Here is a 23,947-nt window from a genome sequence, read left to right on the forward strand (position 1 = left end):
CGTCAACCGCATGTTCACTTTAGCAGGAAAACACACGATCGTCTCCTCAGCAAATAATTGCTTCTCATCACGGGCTACCCTTCTCCCGCCACCATTATGAATTCTAGTATTATGAATAGACAATCTATCTCCTTTCACCCACTGACAGCTGCGTGCAACATTCATTTAGTGGCTGACAATTTCAGGCTCTCTCTTGCAAATCTGGCAGATCTTTCTTAATGCCTTATCACAGGTGTATTGCTATAATATAACTGAGAATTCACACCAGATTTGGTTTTAGTTATTTGGATAATATTTATGATATACTTCACTTCTCCATGCCCTTGTAATTTGGCAGATGGTGAAAAGATGGTCCAGGAAATCTGAGATGTTTGTAAACTCTGAAGTGATTGTAAACTTAATTATACATCCATCCAATCAAGGAATTAGCACAGAAACTTCTTGAGACACTGTCCCTTTTCTCATTAGAACAGAAGATGAAAAGTTTGCACATCTTGTTATTTCCATCAGTCACCTGATCTTCAAGTGGTCATTTAAGGGTTTTGCAATTTAATAAGCCCAATGATACCCCTAACTAAAGTCATCAAAAAAAGATGACTAGTTTTCATTTTTTAAACAAAATGAAAGGAAATCATGCTTTACCACAGCATTATCACCAGTTCTGTGCTACCTCCAAATAGGAATTAGGTGCGTAAGATTTATAGCGTCGGAAATTAACAATTTTCCTTGTCTTTATTTTGAATGGTGATAAAAAGCAGAAAAACTAGTTTTCTGTGCCCGAATGAACACGGAAGTCTGTACAAAGTCTATATGACCACTCAATCACCATTTTTCTATTTGTGATCATTTCTTCAAGAGAAAACTTGCCTCAACAGGAATTTTAATATGCAGCTTCACCCCAAGTTGGGGGACAAGATAAAACGACTTGGTGTGTTCTAGAGTTGTTGCTCTCAACTTACAAAGATAACATAATTCTTAACCTGAGTAATCTTCACAGCCCATCATCTATTGTGGACACATGCCAATATTAACTTGATTTGATGTCTATGTTGTCACTGAGGTTTGAGAAAATTTTTCTAATAGTGATAAAGCATTGAAAAAGTTATCTACCTCAGCTTAAGACATTATTGGTTCTTACCTTTCTTCGTTTGGACTGGAAGTCAGTAATATCCGGTTTATCTATGTCCGGAGGCTAAGGGAAAAAACAAAGCATAAATATTAGAGGGCAATTTTTTTTTCCTGAGACAGAGGGTTCCCTGCAACAAAAATGTGGGGGTTCATGGTCAACTTATACAACACAGCGGCAAAAGAGATGCCATTCTTTTAGCATCCTGTTGAAAAAATAGTGCAATAAATTAAACCGGCCACAACGTAAGGAAGAATAGTTTTATCTTTATCCTTTGATGGCACATTTACTAAGTTTTATAAACACATGAAGCAAAAACAGATTAAAAGAAGTGCTATTTACCAACAAAGGGCTTGATAGCTTCTCCATTGCCTCCAAGTTGCACCGTGCTGCGGTACTCAAGGTAGCGTGGGACCACACAGTTTCTTGTCTAGCTTTCGCTCTCTTTTGTGCCTGAAAAATTAGCATTTTAAGTATTACAATGGTCAATTCTGAGCTAAGGAGGCAGGTATTTTATGTCCCAAGGCTACACTGATGATACAATCAATATATTCTGATGACAGAGAAACATGCAGTCACTGGGAGTTCAAGCCATAAAGAAGAGAATATATTCGGAGTTTAATGAAGTTTACCTTGGGCCTCAGTGCATCTTGCACGTGCTTGTTGCACGAGCAATAAAAGAACTCCGTACTTGTAAAAGGTCAAGACGGATGATGCTAGGACTGCTAAGGCCTCCGAAGCAGTAATCAGGGAAACAGAACTCAAGAAAAGGCTTGTGGTACAGAAAGCATTTTCAGTAACAACACAGACCTCAGAGTTTCACGATGGTCTAAGTGTACCATCTTAAAATCAGTGTATACAATCATAACCAGGAACTAGTTTTACTTCTCTCTTGCTTCCTCCCTTCCCCCAAGATTAAAGTTGGCTGCAAATCTTTGTCTTAAAAGATAAAGATCTGATTTAAACTGTAACAGATCTAAACATTACACTGAAAAAGTAAACTGTTTATTTGCACCACCCAACTTCAAATATCAGTCAAAAACTTCCTTTGGTGTGACTTTTTTTCTTCCCAGGTTAAACCCCTCAAATAACCACACTGTGCTTATCACACGATGTGAAGACAGGAAGCAGACCACGCAGCATAGAAAAACACAAGTGAGACTCACAGAACCACAGAATGGCTAAGGTTGGAAGTGACCTCTAGAGATCGCCTGGTCTACCCCCCCGCTCAAGCAGGGCCACCCCGAGCAGGTTGCCCAGGACCATGTCAAGTCAGCTCTTGAAGACCTCCAAAGAGGGAGACTCCACAGCCTCTCCGGGCAACCCGTGCCAGGGCTCCATCACCCGCACAGTGCAAAAGCATTTCCTGATGCTCAGACAGAGCCTCACGTTTCAGTTTGTGCCTGTTGCCTCTTGACCTGGCACTGGGCACCGCTGAAAACACAATGGCTCTCTATGCTCTTTGCACCATCCATTCAGGTATTTATATACACCAATAAGATCCCCCCTGAACCTCCTCTCCTCCATGCTAAATGGGCCCAGCAGTCCCTGCCTCTCCTCAGAGGAGAGGTGCTCCCAGTCCCTTGATCTTCTTGGTGGCCCTTCGCTGGACTCTCTAGTACCTTGCTGTCATTCACAGCAAGCAGCAAGAAGCAAGCTACTCTCTCCTTTAAAAGCCTAGTATTTTGGTTCCTCTTTTTACCATAATGCAGTAATATTGTAAAAAACAAAAATAGCCGACCAAAGAGGGTTCCCAGCTTTGCACCACAAGGTTTCAAGGTTTCCCGTAAGTGAGGTACTTGTACTGCCCTTTTTCCGTTGCAGAAATGGACTGTCAGAACAGAGCCAGCAAACCCGCGTTTTCATTTTCTTCAAATTCCTTTTGATTTATCGATAAAAGTCACTTTCATTTAAATACATTCCTACCAAACCTGATTTGACTTTCCTTTTCGATTCAGCTCTAGCTAATCAGAGTTGTCAGCACTTTTTATTTGCTATTTCCAAGAACTCTTGGGGGCAAATAACTCTCTCCAAGAACTATATGAATCGTTCAAAACAGAAAGCATGTTACTGCTTATCTTGGGACTGCATTTAGTCCTGCATGCCTCTGTGTAACAGAAGAACAAAGGATCAGCAAAGTTGATTTTAGATATTTTCAAAGACTGCAGGTTTATACAACATATCCATAGCATGAATGTAGGCATGCTTGGAAAAGAAGATCCACAGATAAATATTAGCCAGGTTTGACTACTGTAGCTTTTGCTACCATAAACACAAGTTTTCAAAGTTATGCTGTCATTGGTTTTTTTGCATCAAGTTATTTTAACGTAATGTAGTCAGAGGCAGACAATGGCACTTAAATGGAATTTTTTGAAAGACCTAACAACAGAGGAAACCCCAACTACCAACAGCTAGCCCAAACTGTCATTCTTGTTCTTTCTGACAAGTATTACCTGTGGTAAAAACTGTTATAAAAGAATTTAAACAGAAATCAATCTCAGACGTCTATTTTTGTAGACCAAGAGGGCAGAAGAGCAACTGTTACCACATATTCAGCTCCCTGCTCAAAGCTCCTTTGGCAGTGCTGCTTTTTTTATTTCCATCACTATTTCCCACTACACTACTTCTCTCATACCCGATAAGGTTCCGTCTTTGGCTGCCTTGATCTTACAGCTGCACCACCATAGGCCGTCTTTCCGGGGTAAAATGGAGAAAACCCAAGCTGGTTTTGCTTAAAAACAGACGTGCTTCCACGTGCCTACGGAAACACAGTACGATAGGTGGATAGAAAAACAGGTACACATTCAAACTGATTAAAAGAAATACTGTGCAGTACTTACAGGACACAGTCCTCCAAAAGCAGATAAACCGAATGCAGATTTCTTAGAGCTAGCTGCAGAATGCTGCGAGAGGGAATGAGTTCTTTCAGCTCCTGTGGGCCAGAGCAGTGACGATGAAGTATTTTTTAAAACTGCAACATCTGCAAAAATGACGTATGCTAGATGTAAATGCCTCTCGTACGTACAGAACTTTAACAATAAAGATCACACTAATTCAAGTTCTTCAATACAGAAAAATAAGCATGACTTCAGCTTCTTTAAATAGATCAACTTCACGTACAGACTGAAAACCAAGTATCACCTACAAACTTGAAAACTGTTCACAGAGCTGCAAGTAGTTTTCAGCAATCTTACCAAGTTAATACTGTGCTTCCAATGCAGATTTTTTTTTCCTTCATGCTAAGATAAAAGAGGACTGCATAAACATCAGTGCATTTGTACGGACAAAGCTTTTTTCTGTGTTGGTAAAAGGCTGGAGGCCAGCACAGATCATAATCGCACAGGTTTTAAACCTGGAAGATTCCCCAAAGGCTGCTCTAAGAGTTAACGATCTTCTGCCCATGTATGTTTTACGAAGACACACCAGAAAGTTCTAGTGCACTCAGGTTATATTGCTAAAGCCCAGCAACTCTACTCTCAGCTGTGCAAAAGTTCTCTGGAAAACCTGCTGAGCACACGTCAGTCCCTGTCTATATGGGGGACTAGAAAAAGCTGCAAACCTGCTGTTCGCCCTTTCAGCGAGAAGACCTACGTACCAACCTACATCGACACGATGCTTCTTTTTATTTTAAAACGGTGTGCTTTCCTCAATGAATTTGGCAAAAGACATGAAAGTATTGACAGCTGAAGCCTTCTACCAAGAAAGGTCAAAAAACAGCCTATAGCTTATGTCAGAGTAGTTTCTTTATCTTCTCTTGCTGAAACACAGGAAAACATCTCGTGTTCCTATTTGTCACCTGCACTTATTCACATTTAACCAGCTGTCTGTTAGATATTCTGAGTCACTCTTCCTTCTAGACAATCAGCCTAGTTGTCAACCTACGGCAAGTCAGCCTGATTTCCTACCGTCCCAGTTCAAAATTTACATATAACCTAGCTGAATGTGTATATTTCAGCACTGACTCTTTCTAACATCAGGGTATCATAAACGTATTCCAAAGCACGCTTCTATTAAAACGGTGATAGGATTATATACTTCTAAAACACTAAAAATTCAATTTAATTCTCGCATCCAAAGTTGACATTCACCTATTTTATTTACTAAGGTGATGTGGAATATTAAAGAACGCAAGGTACTTCACATTAAAAAAAAAGTCAATTAAACAGAGAACACAAAAATCACCTTTATCAGATGCTCTAGAGGAGGAATCACTGGTTGTTGAGATGTTATCATCGCCTTGTTGAGAGGTAGAATCTTTTATTTCTTTTATGAAAGAGCGCCTAGGAATGCCAATGCCAAATATAGAAGATGTCGAGGGCTGACAAGGTGGGACAGGAGAATCCAGCATGGTATAATTCAGACGGCTCCGATGAAGAGAGGGCCTTGTTAACACAACTGGGAAGTTCAGTGCTGATATACTTGTGGATGGTTCTAGACAAGAACAGGGAGATAATTAGCTTTGCTATAGACAAGCTCACAGAAGCCAAAACCTGTTTCCTATCGACAGCCATGCTATTGCCAAGTTCTAAGCGCAAAAAGAGAGAAGCCAAATTTAACTTCTTCCTCACCCAGATACGGTTGCATCTAACTGTCTGGCTACAACAACAACACTGCTTGCGATACACAGTATTAATGTTGCATCCAGAAGTAGTTAACTATGAGGTTTTACAACACCACATTCTGACCCCGTGCTCAAATGCTCTAACGCTGACTTGGCCGTTCACTAAATCAAACATATATACTCCTTCTCCCATGTACAGCTTGCAATAAGCTTTACAAAATTTGAGATTACACGGTAAATTACAGATAACACTGCAGCTTCCATAATATTGGAACAAAGGTTATATTAATCTGAATACACAACATGAAAATGAACGTTTGCAGTACTTTTTTCCCAAGTTCTTCCATATCAGCTCACGTTAGAGGCAAAACATCATCTCCTACCCATTAACTATTGGGATTTTGACCCAAGAGACAAGGATGTTGACCCAAGTAACCAGATGAGCATTTTTCCCTCTTGAAGCAAAGGGTCTGCAAACAATGCCAGTGGCCTGGAATAGGTGGCCTTGAAGTCTATCTTGCTAAATGAATGGAACTATTCATGGGTATTTTGCCTGATGAAAGCCTACTGTCTCTCCCAGGAATCTGGGCAATTCAAATGACTTTGAGCCACTATCCTCTTGATACTTGAACTGAAGCTTAAACTAGTTAGTTCAATCTTCATAACCACTGCAGTACCACTAATTAGCTCTCCAAACCATGAGCAGATTTTTAGGACAGCACCGTTTGAGATACAGAAAGTTCTTCAGGCGGAAGGCCACCCAATATAGGCTCCAGCACACATCAATCTCCTTGTTTACAATTAGATGAGATTGGAGGCAAAGATATTTCCTCCTTATTTTTTGATTCTGCCAACAACAGAAGCAACTGACTTTCCACATTATCTATGGTTACCTACGCACGCTCAGACAAAACTTCTTTACTTATTAAAAGCTGACTTCCCCAAAACAGCTAATTTAAGAGAAACTCAAATAAGAATAGATGCAAATTTATACAACAGGACTACAGGAACAGTGAGAGGCACTGGATATAAGACAAATTAATCTTTCATGAGGTAAAGGAGTTGCAAACCTCGTTGCCAACGGTCCAAATACCTTCTCAAAGACACCCCCTCCCCCCACGTAGACCTTAAAGTTATTGAATATTTTAAGGATAATAATGTCATAAACCACATCCGTGCACAAGTTCCCCAGTTCACCATCAAGTTAACAAGGACTTTACTAAATTGATCAAAGCCCAGAACAAAAAAAAAACAAAACAAAACAAAGTCGGGACACGAGACGGAATTTTCCTCTGCCATTCTAGCATCTAGTCTTTTAGTTTCGAAGACTGCAAAACAAATTAATTTTTTTAATTGCCTTAGGCAATTAGACAGATTTTCATTCCATATCTTTTAAAAGATGGAAAATGCAACCCAGCACACTTGCAAATGACTTATTTTCAGCATTTAGCACCTGGCTAATAGAGTACCCAAAGTTAACTGATGCCTTCCAAGAGCATAAGATGTATGCTTCCTAACTGTGTATACAGTTTAACGCTAAGACGGTTTCACAAACAGTTGTTTCGACTTTTTTGATTGTTTTTTTTTCATTCTGTCAAAACCCTCATTCCAATTTCCTTTTGAAATTCAGATTCAAAACTAGAAATCTGTGAATAAATACAGATGGCCAGAATTCCAAATGATTTTTCACATACCTCGTCTACTAATTCTTGCTGGTTCAGGCGTGAATCTCTCATCGATTATGGTATCTTCATCTGCATAATCGTGATGATAGTTTACCGGAGTCTCCTCCTGGTTTGCAGATTCATTTCTGTCTACACACTCCTCCTCACGCTTATTGAAATACTTCTGCAGCCACGCCGGTACAATATTTTTCACCGTTTCTGTCATTCTGCTAATTATTCCCTGCTTGAAAGAAAAAACACTTGTTTAATTACAGAAACACAGTCAACAGCATATGCTGGGATACCACCTTCCACGGACCTTGAAGACAGATATTATACAGCAAATATTCAGAAGACGACGACGAGGTTGATCCCTGGCATAGGATCGCTACACTTCTGGTAAACCTTAAATTCACCTAAGATTGATTTACAACTACCTATCACTTTCTGCACTTCCAAGTGACCTTGGCAAGGTTCAAAGTTTTGAAACCTCTGCCAAAATTCACCAGCAGGTCGTCAATCTGCAAGGCTATCAGGAAACTCTACGCCTGAACAGCTCCTGACCTACAGACTTGTTCCAGGACTCTTCCTCTTCGCACCCTCACGTGAAAACCAACTAAACCAGAAGTTCAGCAATTATCTACTGCGACAGTCAGGACCATACTACCCATTAAAATCAGTGAATCTAAATATTTTCAATTTTAGTAATGCTGAATTGCAGTGACTATACGCACAAAAAACAGTTCTGCTCTCAACAGTCAGGCTAACCCAGAAGATGTCCTGGAAGAAACACAGCTATAGCTAGAGCACCAGCACCTCCTCTTGCAAGAGCCTTCTAAAGCTGTTGCTGTATTTTGTAGAAGACTGACTCTGCAGCATACATCGGGTACGATCGGAGAATTCCCACCTGACCGAAATCCCCAGGAACTACGGTTAATAATATCCAGAAAGCTGACAATCATGAGCTAGGCATCCTGCTAATCATCCCTCCTGCAGGTAGGGGGAAAAAAAAAGTAAATTAGATCCAGGACTAGTTCCCAGGAACTTTGAAGCTGCTAACTATACTGTCTACAGTGCCCAGGCACCTTCAGAGCTTAATGGTAAGAGACAGAGGGTTTGGTGGGCTGTAATTACGATCACAAGCACACAAAACACATCTATTTAAGTATTTCTAAGAATCGACTTATCGACTAAAGTTGTAGGGGGAAGGATGAGAAAAACAGCGGGGTAGGGATCAGAACCAGAGGTATAACCTCACAAAATCGCATCGGTCGCTTTCGTGCCTCCCCAACTGCATCACTGAGAGACAATTAACATTAAGCCACAGAACCTTCTGCAGAGTGGACATGATATTGAAAATAAACTGAAATTAATTGACAAATGCTCTAAGCAAGCTATCTGCTCAAAGCTCGCCCTTTTACGTTATGAACATTTGCACGATTCGTCTGGTTACAAAGCTAACTGCTATAATAAATGCACACATGTAACATCGATCAGTTTGTCTATTTATCAAATCATTAAAATTCTTCCCCGATAAGTTACTGTTAATTTGATCTGCGCTGGATGTGCAGCAGCCATTCTCTGTGCAGAATCCCCCAGATATCCCCACGCACGTGTTTGCTCTGGCACACTCTTTAAATAAACCTACTGGAAAACACGCAGAGATAACAGACAATGGAAAAGTTAGAAAACCATCTCCACTGATTATTTTTAATCCACGTGTAAGGTTTATCAGTTAGCTACACAGTGTCGGCACACGCAAGCTATGGCACTTTCAACATTAATGCACTGTTCAAGCCAGAGGTTTCAACGGTTGCTCTGTAAGCGTGGGGAATGTTTGCATTGCCCTTCCAGGCCAGCTTTAGATGGACAAGATTGATTGTCAATATATGGTATAAGGGACTTGGCATTTCTGCAAGTGATAAAAACCTAATTGAGCAGCTATCCACGCGTAGCGCTCCCTTGGTTTTGCATATGATAATCAATCCCCTCAGCTACGTTGCTGATTTCATAGCGGAGAGGTTTTGGCTGAACAAACGTGTGCAGAGGGCATCTCCAGAGCATCTCTCTGGGCGTCCTGACATTTCTTAGCAAAGAGCTGCTGGGAGGGATCTCGGCGCGTCCCCCCTCCAGCACGGGGATTTTCACAGCCCGAATTGACGGACCGCTTTCACCGTCAACCTGCTGTACCCTACAGCACAAACGAGAAGCAAAGCCTGGCAGGTAACGTTCAGAGAATTGATGATGGGCTGAGGAGGGGTGCAGGGAGCGGGGAAAGCCCTGGGGGTGGCACTGGGGGTCCTGAGGGCAGCGGGCTGGGGGTGAAGGGGAGGGGGAGGAGGGGGGTAATGGGCTGGGTAGAGGGGTAAGGGGGTAAGTAAGGGGCTGAGGGGGTAACTGAGGGGGTTAGGAAGGGGCTGAGGGGGTAACTAAGGGGGTAACTAAACGGCTGAGGGGGTAACTAAGGGGGTAACTAAGCCGTTGAGGGGGTAACTAAGGGGGTAACTAAGCGGTCGAGGGGGTAACTAAGGGGGTAAGGAGGTGGGTAGGGGGTAACTAAGGGGATAAAGGGGCGGGTAAGGTAAGGGGGTAAGTAAGGGGGTAACTGGTGGGCTGAGGGGGAAGGGCCCGCCGTGGGGGGGCCGCTCCTCACCCGCTTGCTCCTGGCACAGGGGGGCTTCGCGGCGCCCAAACGGTGGCGCCGCCTCTTCACCTTGCCGCCGGCCGCTCCTCCTCCTCCTCCTCCTCCTCCTCCTGCTCCTCCTCCTCCTGATCGGGCTCCTGGGCTGCCGCCCGGCGCCCCGCCGCCACCGGCCCTGCCACCGCCGGCCATGCCGCTGCCGGTCGCGCCGCTACCGGTCGCGCCGCCCGAGGCCATACCGCCCCCCCCCCCGCGTTCGGTGCCGTCACGGGGCCCCCCCGCCCCCCGCCGCCACGCGCCGCGGGGCCTGCCCTGCCCCTCGTGGGAATAAAAATGTTGTTTTTGCAGAGTTACGTTGTTTAAAGGTAAGGAATGGGGTATTGAGGTGTGCTTGCAGCGATAAGAACGCTTAGCAGGCGACCTTGTAAAACGCAGACAACCAGACTCCGTAGAACAATTCGGGGAAAATCACGGTGTTGAGTCAAGTCAGGTAAGTGAAGAAACATCACCGCTTCAACCAGTAAAAAAGTCAAAAGAAATTTGAAATTTAACAGGCCGGCAACGGAAGGCCATGCATTGTCTGGGAAGCATCAGACAGATTGTGAGCCTGGATCACCCCCTGAGTGGGGAAACAGGGGAGGGTCCCGTCATCAAAAAGTATATAAACTGGGTTTTGGAACCAGCAGGGGCGCTCCTGCTCGTGGGACGCCCGCCACTGCGATCGCGAATAAATTCCTGCTTCGCTGAGCTCCTCGCCTGAGCCCAAGTTCTTGGCTACGGAGTGTTTCTCACACCCTCCCCCTCCCTCCCTCGCGCGCCCCCTCCCCTCACGGGAACGCGCGCCCCCCCCTCCCGCTGCCGCTCCCGTTCCTCGCCCCGCCCCGGTCCCGTCCCGCTCCCGCCGCCCTCCCGCTCCCGCCCTCAGGACCCGGCCGCCATAATGAACCCCGGCCCGGCCACCGTAAGCACGGGGCTAGGAGTCACCTCCAGAGCCTCCCCGCGCCGTGGCGCCGACCGCCGGTGTGCCGCAGCACCGCGCCGGGCGTGGGACGGCGCCCCGAGCCCACAGTGCTCGTCAGAAAAGCCCCGCACCGACAACCGATACCCCCGCACCGACAACCAACAGCCCCCACGCCGACAACCAACGCACAAGCAGAGTTTTAGGCCGGATTCGTGGCCCCGTTGGTCCGGGAAGCGGTCGTCACGCTAAATTCTACCTTACGGCAGGGGAACGATGGGCATCGTGACAGATCGCCGCCCCAGAAAATAAACACATAAATAAATAATAAAAACGATAACGGGACGTGAATCGTGCCCTTAAGAACAGACATTGGGCAGTGAAATCACCGACTTCTGCAACAATCCGTGCTCAGGGAACTGACTAAAACCCCTCCTGCATTGGCCATGTAATAGCTAGGCAAACATCACATAATGCTTCCCTCCCTCACGTACACCAAAGCTATTAAGGCAACCATAGTAGTGTGATAACGTGATTTTTCTCCTCCAGATCAGCGTCAAAGGCAGCTACGCTAGGTTTGCTCATAAGTTCAAACGCTGCTTTATTTATTTATTTAAATGCCATTTTTCTTATTTAGAAGGATTTCCATAGGGTGACAGGCCTTTAATGACACTCACGACTCAGAAACATTTGCCGATGCAGTCAAACGGTGTCTATTAACGCGAGGCACTGAAGTTAATTGGTATTAAAAATGAGCCAAAACGAAAGGCAAGTATCTGCGTGTCCAGCAGAATGACAGCGATCATCACCATTTGATCAACCTTCCCTGTGAGTTCTATCTGCAAGTTACTTTGAGGTAGCGCTAGAAAGAAGCGGTTGGTCCAGAGCATCCCTGCAAAAAGAAACATCCACGGCTTAAGTACCGTTTACTCTTTTGGTATCCTTTTAAGTACTTTTTACCCGTTTCGGACTCCTGCCTTTTCCCGGCTCACTGATGACAGCATTAGTAGCCCCTCAAGCTACTGTCCTACAGCCTTTCCCATCAGTGAAGAGATAGGAAAAACCCCACTACTTCTTGGAAGAGAAAACCAGCAGGTTTTTGAATAAAAGCACTCTCTGTTGCAGCTAGGTACAACGAAAAGCGTTTATGAAATCATTACGGGACATTCTTGTAGAAAACTTCCTCAAGCTTGGAAGAAAAAAAAACATTTCAGCTAAGTAAAACAGAAAATAACTGGAAGAAGTGAAGTATGGCGGTGTTGGAAAAGTTGCTTCAAAGACTTGTTTAATTAAAAAGAAGGAAGAAAGCAAGTCCCTACTGCAATCCCATCTTTGTCAAACTGATGGCGGGCACCAGTACGATGTGTTCAGCTAACACAGGCTGGAAGTTGTAACTGCAGCTGTGAAGTTTACCCAGTAAAAAGACTCCGCAAAGCATTCTAGCAGTTCCGATGCAATCACTGCTTCCTGAATTTGTGACTCACGGTTAACACGGCAGTACAGGAAGAAGTCTGGCATTCACTGTGCTCTTACGGTAAAGAATCTGCCCTGCGCACACCATCCCAAGCCAGGTATGCGCTCCTAACAGGAAAGGACGATAGGCTGATAAGTCTCAGCAGAGGGAAAAAGACATCAGAGAACTACTTTATAACAGCAGCACGCGGGCTGCAACCGACGTTCTCTTCCTCTCATCATTTTCATTTCTGTGGACTCCAAGAGAATACACTCCCAACATTTTTCAGCTCTGGAGAACAAACAGCCCAACCAATCTCATTCACTGAACTACAAAACTGGTATTTTCGCTATCTAGTCCGGAAAAGGAGGCGCACGTCTCTAACGTACAGCGTAGAGACCTTGTTAATAGGCAAAGTCTGCATAAAATAGGTGGCCACAGCCTGATTTTCTGACGTTCAGGGCCTTGGGTCACACACCACCACAGTATCAGACTTAATGAAGTCACCAATCTACGTGGGCCCCTCATTACACAGGTCACATGTTATGGACCAACCTCTCAAAGGCCAAAAACCAGCACTGGTACTGCCGGGCCAACACATATCTGTAGCATCACGTTTTTGGGTGACAACACAATGAATGTTTCCACAAAGTACTCGATGCAACCTAACTACTGTGTTTGGTGAGGCAAAGCAAGCCGTGTCAAAGCAGCGTAGCACCCAGGCACATTCCTGGAAGATGTTTTGCTGCTCACGTTGAAGAAAATAGATAAAAAAATCCTGTGCAGTTTGCGCTTCTGAGCTCAAGTACCACAGCTATGCACTACAATTGAAGTGGCATCAAACCTTGTAAGGTTTTGAAGCTTCAGCACTGCCATCCAAATTCAAGGAGGCTGCATCTATTATCTTGAATTTGCCCCAGCTCAGTCCCCTGAAACAATTCCATAGACACGGACAAGTAACCCTTTTCCCACCCAGATTCTTTGCTTCATCTATTCCACCTCTACCTTGTGTCATATTCTTATTAATCTGCCCCTCAAAAGACTCCCTGGCTCACACAAAGAAGCAACCCAACAAATCCCTGTTCCCAGCCACGTTGCTTTCATGCTTTGGGAAGAGTTAACTGCAACAGCTCTAACTGTGATGCCACCTCACCCCCTCCACCTATGTGAGGTTCTTTGCCTTCTGTCTCCTCCTACGTGTACACCTGCACTAGAACCAGGAAGAATGCGCTTCCTACAATACTCCAAGAGCCTCTTCTGTTTCAGGATGTCATCATTTCAATTCAGGACTGAAAGTATTCCTAGCAAAAACCCAACAGCTAATAGCTAACAGAAGCAGTTGCTGGTGATCAGCTACAAGTAACCTGGAAGTACTGAGGAGTCACAAAAGAGAATTTGCATTACATTTAAGAACAGCATGCAGCTTAGGACCACTGCTTTCACTGACTACACTAAGCCATAAAAAAGAATTGGATTCTTACCTGCCATCACAGCAATTATGGTTTATGTTGCCCCCAACATATGTATATAATGTTGCCCCCAACATTATGTTGCCCCCCTGTTGCTGCAGGAAAAAGTGGGCACAGGTGTTTCCACAGCAAGGCCTGTGAGTGTCTCCCATACATACTTCCAATCTAAGCAAGCACATGAAAGGCTTGGCTTGTCGCTTACCTAAGGAACCAGGAAAACAAGGGAAAGCTAGATATTGCTTGTGTCCTAATGCCCATATAAAAATAAAGACAGATGAAATACCCTTACTACCTTGTTAAATTCCATAAGCCGGAAGAGAACGTGCTGCACACAGGTACAAGTAAAATCCCTTGCTGGCAGGTTTGCAGAAACAAATTTTTTATTTACACAGGCAAGTCTATCTTTAGACCCCATTTACCTCTTTACATTTCTCGAATATTTACATGACTTCATGATGCTCCAAGAAGAGAGTGATGAACAAAAAGATTACAGAAACTGTCAAAAGCATAGCAAAAAAAACCCAACCTATCATTGTGCTTTAAAACTTATGAGCTAGAATAATGTAGAAGAAATGTAGTTTTAGCACTTTGGTCCTAACGGTCATGCTCTAGAAGACACTTAAATAGCAGAGGGGATTTCAGAAGTGACCGTATCCAGAGGTTGCCAGTGACAATTCATGAGTGAATCATAGAGTTCTTCGCTTGTCTCCGTGAATTGTCTGTTCATTTCATCAACATCCAAGTAGAGCTGTGGATCTGAAAATAAAAGCCTGGTAAGTCCAAGTATCAAATCTGAGGCATGCGCACAAAAAAGTTCATGTGAAATGGCTAATAAAATGTATTTTAAGCTAAGTGTAATAAGCTATTAGATCTATCAAATTTTAGTGAGGTATTTAGTCCTCTAAAATTTTGAGCCTCACAACTCCAACTTTTGGGAATTTGTATATTAGAAGGCTGGGACTAGAATTGTCTTTCAAGATAAAGACAAAGACAATGTTTAAGATAGTAAAGATAACGTTTAAGGATAACCAGCCATGAAACCTTCCCAAGAGTCATTTAATTCACTTCTACGGCAATACACGTTACATAGGATAGTTTCTAAACACTAACACAAAATGCCTCCACGTGAGGAATTTTGCAAACCTTCCAGGACACAAATATGTTTTGTACCGTATTTGTAAGTGCAAGCTGAATCCTCCTTTTGGAATCTGCAACATAAGCTTTTACCTCAGGGTGGAGAACAAAGCTTTTGCATATTACTGAGTTTCTAATATAAAATCTGCTTAGCGGAATCAATACAAAGAACAAAATTCTGTATTAGACCATTTTCAAATGGGAATGAAGGCACAGGTACAAGAAACGTGCTGCGAAGCATTGACAGTGTCCCGTTTTACTTGATGCGGTCAGTGTATGCTGTATCAGCTTTAAAACCCCAACTGATTGCAGATCAGCCCCACAGAGGTTTGACCTCAGCTGAATTTTCAAGATGTTCTTCATCCAGTAGAGGTTGGCTTGTATTGTTAAAAGGCACAAGTATGGCTAAACTCAAGTGACAATGATAGAACCCTTATTACCGTCTGTAATTAGGTCATCATCGCTTTCAGTCATAACTGAAGATTCCTGAAAGACAGAAAAGGCTAAGTTTAATCATAACTCATTTCAGAAAGCATCACAGATTCAAAGTGCTGCAGTCTCAATCCATTCCTTCTTCCTACAACTACAAGGATAGATGGCATTTTATCTATTTATTTTTAGAAGAAAGCCAATATTACAGTACAGGTTGGAAGGGACCTCCGGAGGTCACAACTAATAAATTGACCACGATAAGACCACTTACAACAACTGTTTAATTTGCTTTAAGCAAAGCAAATCAGAAGAACAGGAACAGAAGAAGCATATGCAATTATGCTGTCAAAACCATTCTTTGGTATGCGTGAACAAATAATGGTGTATAAATCACTAATTCTATGGATTTACTATTTAAGCACTTAAATACAAACATCTCTGAATGGAATCTGCTCTTTTAACTTCACACTAAGCAGAAAGCATGTTTTCAACTTCGGATTCTTTTTGCTGATTCACACAAATTTGTACAACATACTATCTGTGAAATATTTTCTTTATAGCAAGCGTGCACTATCTTTACCTCAAAAACAGCTGGAGCCATTAAAGAATCTCCTAAAGAGCAGTCTCCAACAGCTTGCATGCTGTCACAGGGAGCATAGGAGCTGTAGTTGTAGTCAGCGTAAGCATCGTAACTCCTCTGCGAGTAGTAGTTCTGGTAATCTTGGCAATAATCATTATAGTTGTATGACTGGTACCGCTGCAATTCTGCTTTCAGTCTGAAACATGAGAAGTTGCATACAGTCAGAGAACAAGAGACTGTAAACCCAGTTCTGAACTTAAACAATTTGTCAGCTTACATACTTCAAAGCTTAAAAGGAAGCTTTCCTAAACAGTCACCTAAGTGACAGCTTAAGTCACAGCTCAAAACCTCATTTCTATAGAAGCAAGCATCCTCACCTTTGCCAATACCAGAAGGAATTGTTCTCATGGATTAACTCCAGAGCCTTGACATGGTTACCTGTACACATCAAGTATTTTTAGCGTTGGCATAAGCAAGCTGCTGCTAAGTCTCTGTGCTTTGCTAAAGATTGATTTAAGACCAGAGACATTTATCAAGCACAGCTGCTTTAAAGATGCAGTCTTAACCCTTCTATCTTTTGTTTGGTTAATTACTAGATCTTATTTCCAGAAAGAAGTGAATGGAGTCAGATTATCCATTTCAAAGAAGCATCTGACACCGCCTGTCAGTTTGCCATGTCTACCTCCACCTGCTCAGTTTTTTTGTTTGTTTAAAGTCCATTAAACATTCAACAGCTGCCAACTATACCGCTCAGGTGAAGTCAGTCTTGCTTAACAACACAATCGCGATTCTCCAGCATGACGCCTTATTATTAGTGGGAGAATTACAAAATACACTGGTTCTTAAGAAGAAAGGGCCAGCTGATCAGCTTTCACTACTTTCCCTTTCAAGATTTTCTCAGGGGCAGCTTCAGACTAATGACAAGAACCAAGACAAGTGCTATCTGTACTAAAACTGAGGTACACTGCATAAAGAACATTCAGATAACCCAGCTGCATATTCAAAAAAATCCGCTGTTTAGACTTGTCTTCACTGATTCTGTACAGGCAGACCTCCTGTGTTTGCAGTGCCCAGTTTCTCTCACTTGAATTGGGGATGCAGAGAAGTGAGTTCTATGCTTTTGGGGAAGAATACAAGCTGAAGGCATTCTGAAATAGCTTCCAAACTAAGCAAACATGAGGGACAAACTAATCCAATGGCTGGGTATTCCAATGCTAAGAGAGCACGGTACTCAGCCATTCAGAAACGTATTACTGATGTGTATTTTAATACCTACATTTGTTTCAATACTGCAAAGCTACACAAGTTCTAATAAAGAGGTAATCCATTGTCTTGTTACTGTAGTAAACAAACAGAAGATACATCATCTTACGTCTTCTGCTTCCAACTGCACTCTTCCTACATACAGTTGCGTAGGGAAGGAAAATCTGAAAATACTGTTGACGTTCTTCTGGATAGCCGAAGCAAGAAAACATGTTTGTGGCTTATTCTTGTTTTCAAAATAAAACAATATTAATTTAATCAAAAAATTTTGGCAAAGAAGTTTGGACAGTGCTCTCTTGGAGAAGAGCATTTCCATTCTAAAGCAGAAGGAGGCAACATTTGCAGAATTATGCTAGGTAAACAGAAACAGAAGTGTCATTTTTTACTATTTAACAGAACACACAAGCTAACCTCATGAACATACTGAAATTGTTTATATGAAGTCCTGTTTTGTCAGTATCCTGGATCAGAGTTCATCAAATTTGGTATCAATTCTTTAACCGTTCAGAGACCTGAATTGCCTTAAATAAGTGATAGAACTGAGCCGGTAGAGTAAGAAACCCTCTCAGGAAGTGCTAAGCTTTAAACTCCCCATTGCCCTAAGCTCATGAAAAGCAAAGAATAGCATTCTAAACCTGTTCTAGTAATAACGCCTTTGGCTTTCTCCCTGCGTTCCCATTTTTTCCCCCCACTTCTTTCCTGTCAACCCACTGTAAAACTAGTTATGTGCTTCTCTCAAACTAGAGGGAAAGCTCTAAGAACAAGAACTCCCTAGCATATAAAACCACTTGTTGTCCCTTCTACCTTATGCAGGCCCAAACCTGAAAATATTTACCAATGCATTCAGCTTTGCTACTGTTGAGAAACAAGGCTGGTTACAATGGCAGCTAAGCCCAAATTGCGCCGTCTGGCTAGACTTAACAGTTGGATTCCCCCAGCCATCCTGAAGCAGGTTGATGAATCCAGGGAGTCAAAACATAGGACTTCTGCATTTCTGGTTTTGTAGACTGCATCCTGTGTACAGCCACTACAGCAAGGGCCACAGACTTTCCAAAGGCAGAGCTACAAGAATCTGATTATTTAGAATAACTGTATCAATGCACAACTCCTTGGTTACCTTTTAGAAATTCCTATGCTCAGCCGGATTCCTTTTCCCCCCAGACCTGGTGCGTTCTGGCAGTCTTGCAGTGCCCTCATCTGATCACCTTGCTCACCAAATCTGACATAGGCATACCCTCTACTATTTTCAAAAGGGAGAAAACCAATTCTGGTATGCATAACAGTTACAAAGCTAACGAATTCAATTTCTGTCTTCTACAAAAAACAGAAGATAGCAGCTACTATAGCTTCTATTACTTAAGCAACCTCTCTGGCATGTGCACGTGCACAGAAAAGGCTTTCACCAAATTAAAAAACTTGGGCCAGAAGCAAAAAGCTTATTCCTTGGTAGCATTAAGATGCAACTCACTGAGAGCCAGCAAAACAATACATTTTAAGTGCTCTCTGCGTAAGTAATCAGATTCCATATTTCTGCATATACAGCAGTTAATCAGTTAGCACTAACCCACTCCTTTTGGAGCCACAAACTTTATTGGTCACAAACACCAAGAGCTGGCTGTAATTATCTGAACCAGTATTAACCGGTACCTCTGAACTCTTCAAACAAAAATATCTTTCAGGTGCTCTTAGAAGAACAACATCAATTGCCTGCAACAATTTGATGGCTTTGCTAAACGGAGCACTGAAAAGCACAGTGGTACAGTTTCTTTTGTAGCCTGTTCAGAAATTATAGCCCCGTGCCTACAGCTTCAAATCAGGCCAAGCTTACCAGCCCAACTCTTACAGCTTAAGTTCACTGCACTCGAATGCCTTCAAGACGTGCTTTTAGGAGCCATGGAGAAGAACCCTCTGGTAAGACCACCATTATAAAGTACTGAGTGTTGTTTTACACTTAAAATAGAACTATCTGTTACAGTCATTCATCAGCTTTCCCTAGGCTGCTGCTCTCTCACTACTGAATGTGATCCTGCTCTCAGTTTCCCACTAACTTTTTCCCCCAGCGTTTATGGCCTCTTTTCATCTATGACACTTTTAAGGGACTACACCGTGTTGAAAAATGCTGGTTAACATTTCCTTTTACACAAGGTGCCTCATCAAATTTTCCTGACTAAACCAAACCCCAGAACCTTAACTAGAAGAGGAAGCACACAAACACACACGCCTCCCTGGCCACCATATCTCCCCAAAACATATCTGTTCAGTAACAGACCAACTGTAAGAATACTGCGATTAAAATCAGTATAGCTCTATACACTGCTTTTGTTCGGGATTACTAGCTAATGTCCTTCCCCTTACCCCTTCTGGAATTAATACTGAATTCTGTACTCTAAAACGTGGTTCTTAAGTCATACAAATGACATTTAACAATCAGAATTTTTCCACACAGCGATCCTCAATAAAAACTTCAATCCTCTACTGCAGTCTTTCAACAAATTAAAGGAATAAAAAACTGGCTAATAACTGTTCAGTGATTTTTGGACCTTTGTAGCACTAGAGTAACAGCAGTACACTCTGCAGCATAGTTGCAAGTACGTGGGAGTAAGATACTCTCTCTCATCTCTTTTTTTCTCTGAAAAGTGTGAGGCCTCTATTTCACCCTACTAAAGATTTTACCACCAACTGTACTGCTAGCATTGAGACACTGCAACTTCTGTGCTTGTATGAGATGCAGGACAGGTTCCTTAAGGTGTCGCAATTTTTTGTCTAAACCTAGTGTTGAGATCAAAAAAGGGATTGCTACTAATTGCGTACGTATCAATAACCAGGACAGAAGACATGCTGCATATAGGAATTAAACTTTTTCTAAAGCTCTAGTACATGAACATATCAAATCCCGCAGATTTTTTCTAGTATGGTTTCAGAGGTCTTACTTGATGGACATAAGCGCACAAGTGAAGACAAAAGATACACTGTTTACCTGAAGTACTGGTTTGCAAGTACTGCTTCTCTTCTGTCCTTCCCAAAATAAACGGTGAGGCAGCTGCAGACTCTGCACCTGAACACTCTGAGTGAACACCGAATGTAAATGATGGCAAGGCAGCATTTTGTGGACGCAGCCGCAGCACCAAAACCTGCAGAAATAAGTGAATGTCAAGTCCGTAACCCACGGTGTATCTGCAGTACATGAAGGTTTGAACTACATTCTAGTCCTGATCTTTCCAGTCAAAACTGTTTAAAAAACAACCCACCAAACAGTAAAAGAAACAAGAAAACCCCATGCTTCCTCTCTACATAAAACTTTTCACAATTGTGTTTTCTGCCCACCACCTGGCTTTAAAAAGTATACGAACTTCTTTGAAAGATCATGTTTTTAGTCTGAACTCCAAATGAACAACGTGTAGGGCATGTAAAGAACAAGCACGTCATTAATGAAAGCTTTTCTCTAAAAAGGATAAACTTATTCTTGGGGAAAAGTGTGCAAACAGATGTTATCTAGGCAATATTCCTACAGGAAAAACGAATGATTTTGCCACACCTCAAAGGAAAAAATAATTGTGCTTAACAGGTAAGAAAATAAAAAAAATCAGAGCAAACCAAAAAATAAATCACAGAATATGCATCCTCGTTTTAATCATGAAGTATTACCTTTGAGCTCTGCTTTGGTGCTTGGCTTTGCACTTTCACAGGCTACACACTTCGTGGCCTCTGCTTTGTTTTGAACCAAGCAGGTCTCCCAATCCCAGCTTCCTTCAGGCTTCTTGAATTTGTCTAAATCCAGAAATTCTCCAGAAGGAGCAGAAAATGCAGATGCACTGCTACTGGTCACAGGTGTTGGACCCTCTGTGAGACAAACAAGACAGTTAACCATCCTGTTTGAACATGAACTATAAAATGAACATTAACTTTTAAATTTGATTTGTCAAATCCCACAGAAATGTTCAAAACTACTCCGCAACTCCCCCCCCCGCCCCTGAAAAAAATAAAAGCCACCAAAAACCCACAAAGAAACAAAGAAACAAACAAAAAAACCAGAGTGGAACTCAAAGCTTCCAAACAACACACAACTCTGTTCAGCACACAAGCTTCTGCTGCTGTTGACGACAGTGTAACCTCCATAAAGAGGCCTGACAGGTGCCTTTTAAAAAAAAGGTGCCTTTTAAGAGAGAAGCAGAAGATAACGCTTCAAATTCAAAACCGGAAAGACAAGAATGGCTCTTCCCTTCCACAGCACACGCAGAAAACTTTTATCCTAGGATTACTTGCATCGCTCTTCCTCTTGACGAGTGCAACGTAACCGTGCAATTCACTGCACCATGGTCACAGTAAACCCCTCATTTCCAAAATTCCTCCTTGCAATGGCAAGAGCCTCAGACAAAGATGCCGACTGACCGCTCAGAGGTTGGAAGTCCAAGAGAATCAACTCTGTCTGAAATCCATTATCTTACCTCAGGAAATTTCAGTCTTACCGCACAGGATGATTACAAAAGCCCGGTCTAGTCCATCTTAATTTGTTTCTTCCACGATATATTTGCAGAGGTGTTTTTCGATGTAATGGCATGTTAAATGACATTTAGAGTCAAAGTTAAAATTAGAATCGTATTTTAAAAACAATACAACCACGCTCAAAATCAATTACGGTCACACACAATGGGAAACAACCCAGTACTGCCCTGAAGAAGTTACCCAGCGGGTCACTCGCTTTCTTGAAGCCTACCACTGACCTTCATAGGCATCTCTCTGCTTTAGCTTAAGACTAGTTAAGACTACACTGTCTTGAAATCTGGCTTCACATCTCCCCTCAATTACATACAAACGGTGAGTAGAGGCATTTTGGCCACATTCTGTAATTTTTTTTACTTATTTTTTGAAAGAGAAAAACGCAGTCATTTTTAACTCTTTCTATGGAGTTCTCATTTTCGCCAGTGAAAAATCACTATGTTGTCTTTAAATTAAGTCACCCACTTCAGCCATCTTCCCTCACCAGCTGCAAAGCCGGGGGTATCTGCATTGATCCAGCTCCGTACTAATACATTTCACAATCAGTTCAATTTATGCGACAGGCTGGAACCTGGGCTGAGACCTCTGAAGTGCCTGTAAACCAATCCTGCAGACAGCCGCTAACCCATCAACCGTACCTGGGAATCGTGTTGCTTAAAATATTCCATATATGCAACGTACTTTTATTCTGTACAAGATTCACAGAGGCTAGGATGGAAACAACAGGAAAAAAAGGACCATACCTGGTTTCTCAGACTGACAGGCTACACATTTGTTATCTTCCGTCTTATTTGGTACAAGGCATATTCCACAGTCCCAAGAGCCTTTCGCCTTCTTAAATTTGTCTCCAAAGCCCAGAGTGGCTGCTGTGTCAGTGCTGCTCGAGGAGGATGTCACTGTCACCGAGCTGTCTGTGACCACTGGTCATGTCAGAGCAGGCATTACTCCCGTTCCAGGTTTTGGTGTCTCACATGCTATACATTTTGTAGCTTCCGGTTTGTTTTGGACAAGACATGTATCACAATCCCACGTTCCAGGTACTGTTTTGAATTTGTCTCCAAAGCCCAGCATCCCTGCTGGGGGCGCTGCTGGCTTTGAGGTGTCGCATTGACTTGAACTTACTGTCTGTTTCATACTCTCAACTGTTGAGGCTTTAGTAGCTTGACAAGTTACACATTTGTCCTTTATGTCTTTGTTTTGCAGAAAAGGGTCACATGTATCAGATTGCCAGTACGATGCTTGTTTAGAAGTCTCTTTACCTGCAGAAAAAGTTGTTATTGCAGGCCTAGTATAAACCACTGTGCTTGTCGTAGGTTGTGCAGACGTAGAAGAGCGTGTTTTCAACAATCCAAAGTCTAGGAAGCAAGAAAAAAAAGTCTTCCTGTTAGCGCAGCACCTCACTACGTGTAACTAAGTGACTTTACTAGAGGGCAAAAATTTCAACTCAGGTGCCAATGGTTACAACTAGACATTCAGACCGAGCGCAACAGGAAGTCCCCAGAAATCTTATCGAAACGGATGAAATTTCATCTGCTGCACTGGGTCACAACAGAACATTTCGTTAAAGCTTCATTTAACTCTTTGTTTCCAAGCAAGCTTTAAATCAACATTTTCACTGGTCGATACAAGTACAAACAGACAGTAGCTGACTGAAATCTGACAGTCCAACGTGGAATGGAAATAATACAATTTGATTAAGACGCGATGCCCAATCGAATCAAATTTCTAAAGCTCCTCCTTCCGTAGCAGATGACTCAAATCTACTCCAGTAACTGTACAGAAGTTTGTACTCGGAGCAGCAATCCGTACGGTATTTTCCCACAGATGCTGAATATTAATTAAATAATAAAAACTCAAGACAATTGAACAACTGTCTAATTTTCTATCATCTTTTTCAAAATGCATCGGACACAGGACAACTCCTTATTTAAAAGGTGGCAATTTTAACAGAAAAGACAAGCTACTAATACAGAAAGACTAAAGGAAATGCATCTTAAACAGCAGCTCAAGTTGCTTGTAAATCTACCTTGAACATAGTTGTTTTGTCGTTTGTTTGTTGGTTTTTTTTTAGTCAAAACTGAAGTCTTTGAACAATGTGGATTTAGATTCTGCTTCTTTTAAACCGATAAAGAAAGTGAATGTCACTTCACTCAGAGGTCTTTCCTTAAA

At 42.5% G+C, this 23,947-nt stretch overlaps 3 protein-coding genes and 1 pseudogene across 6 annotated transcripts in view; 1 reads left to right on the forward strand and 3 right to left on the reverse strand.

Moving 5' to 3' along the window:
- LOC308189794 (tRNA selenocysteine 1-associated protein 1-like) overlaps window positions 1–23,947 on the forward strand; it is a 216,967-nt gene that overhangs the window by 51,904 nt on the left and 141,116 nt on the right. The window lies entirely within an intron of this gene.
- Window positions 714–11,394, reverse strand: LOC308189782 (nuclear pore complex protein Nup153-like). 3 transcript variants are annotated; one of them, XM_080580252.1, is made up of 7 exons: window positions 10,005–11,394; window positions 7,382–7,592; window positions 5,309–5,557; window positions 3,967–4,106; window positions 3,762–3,884; window positions 1,469–1,579; window positions 714–1,192 (listed from the first exon to the last, which is right to left on the reverse strand). In XM_080580252.1, exons 1-7 carry the CDS (start codon window positions 10,227–10,229, stop codon window positions 1,112–1,114), a joined length of 1,140 nt encoding a protein of 379 aa, XP_080436378.1. In that variant the 5' UTR covers window positions 10,230–11,394; the 3' UTR covers window positions 714–1,111. The 3 variants fall into 3 exon arrangements, with proteins under 3 accessions (XP_080436378.1, XP_080436377.1, XP_080436379.1); XM_080580251.1 differs by having other exon boundaries at window positions 7,382–7,595; XM_080580253.1 differs by lacking the exon at window positions 1,469–1,579 and having other exon boundaries at window positions 7,382–7,595.
- On the reverse strand, window positions 14,235–21,722 carry LOC308189787 (tRNA selenocysteine 1-associated protein 1-like). Its single transcript, XM_080580259.1, has 5 exons — window positions 20,927–21,722; window positions 20,259–20,412; window positions 16,019–16,214; window positions 15,447–15,492; window positions 14,235–14,628 (listed from the first exon to the last, which is right to left on the reverse strand). The coding sequence occupies exons 1-5, from the start codon at window positions 21,147–21,149 to the stop codon at window positions 14,492–14,494; spliced, it is 756 nt and encodes a 251-aa protein (XP_080436385.1). The 5' UTR covers window positions 21,150–21,722; the 3' UTR covers window positions 14,235–14,491.
- On the reverse strand, window positions 21,821–23,813 carry LOC308189461 (nuclear pore complex protein Nup153-like; annotated as a pseudogene). The gene is made up of 2 exons: window positions 23,805–23,813; window positions 21,821–23,188 (listed from the first exon to the last, which is right to left on the reverse strand). The product of its transcript is annotated as a nuclear pore complex protein Nup153-like (transcript).

Source organism: Anser brachyrhynchus, assembly GCF_964034855.1.
Source record: "Anser brachyrhynchus genome assembly, chromosome: 2".
Taxonomy (NCBI): Eukaryota; Metazoa; Chordata; class Aves; order Anseriformes; family Anatidae; genus Anser; species Anser brachyrhynchus.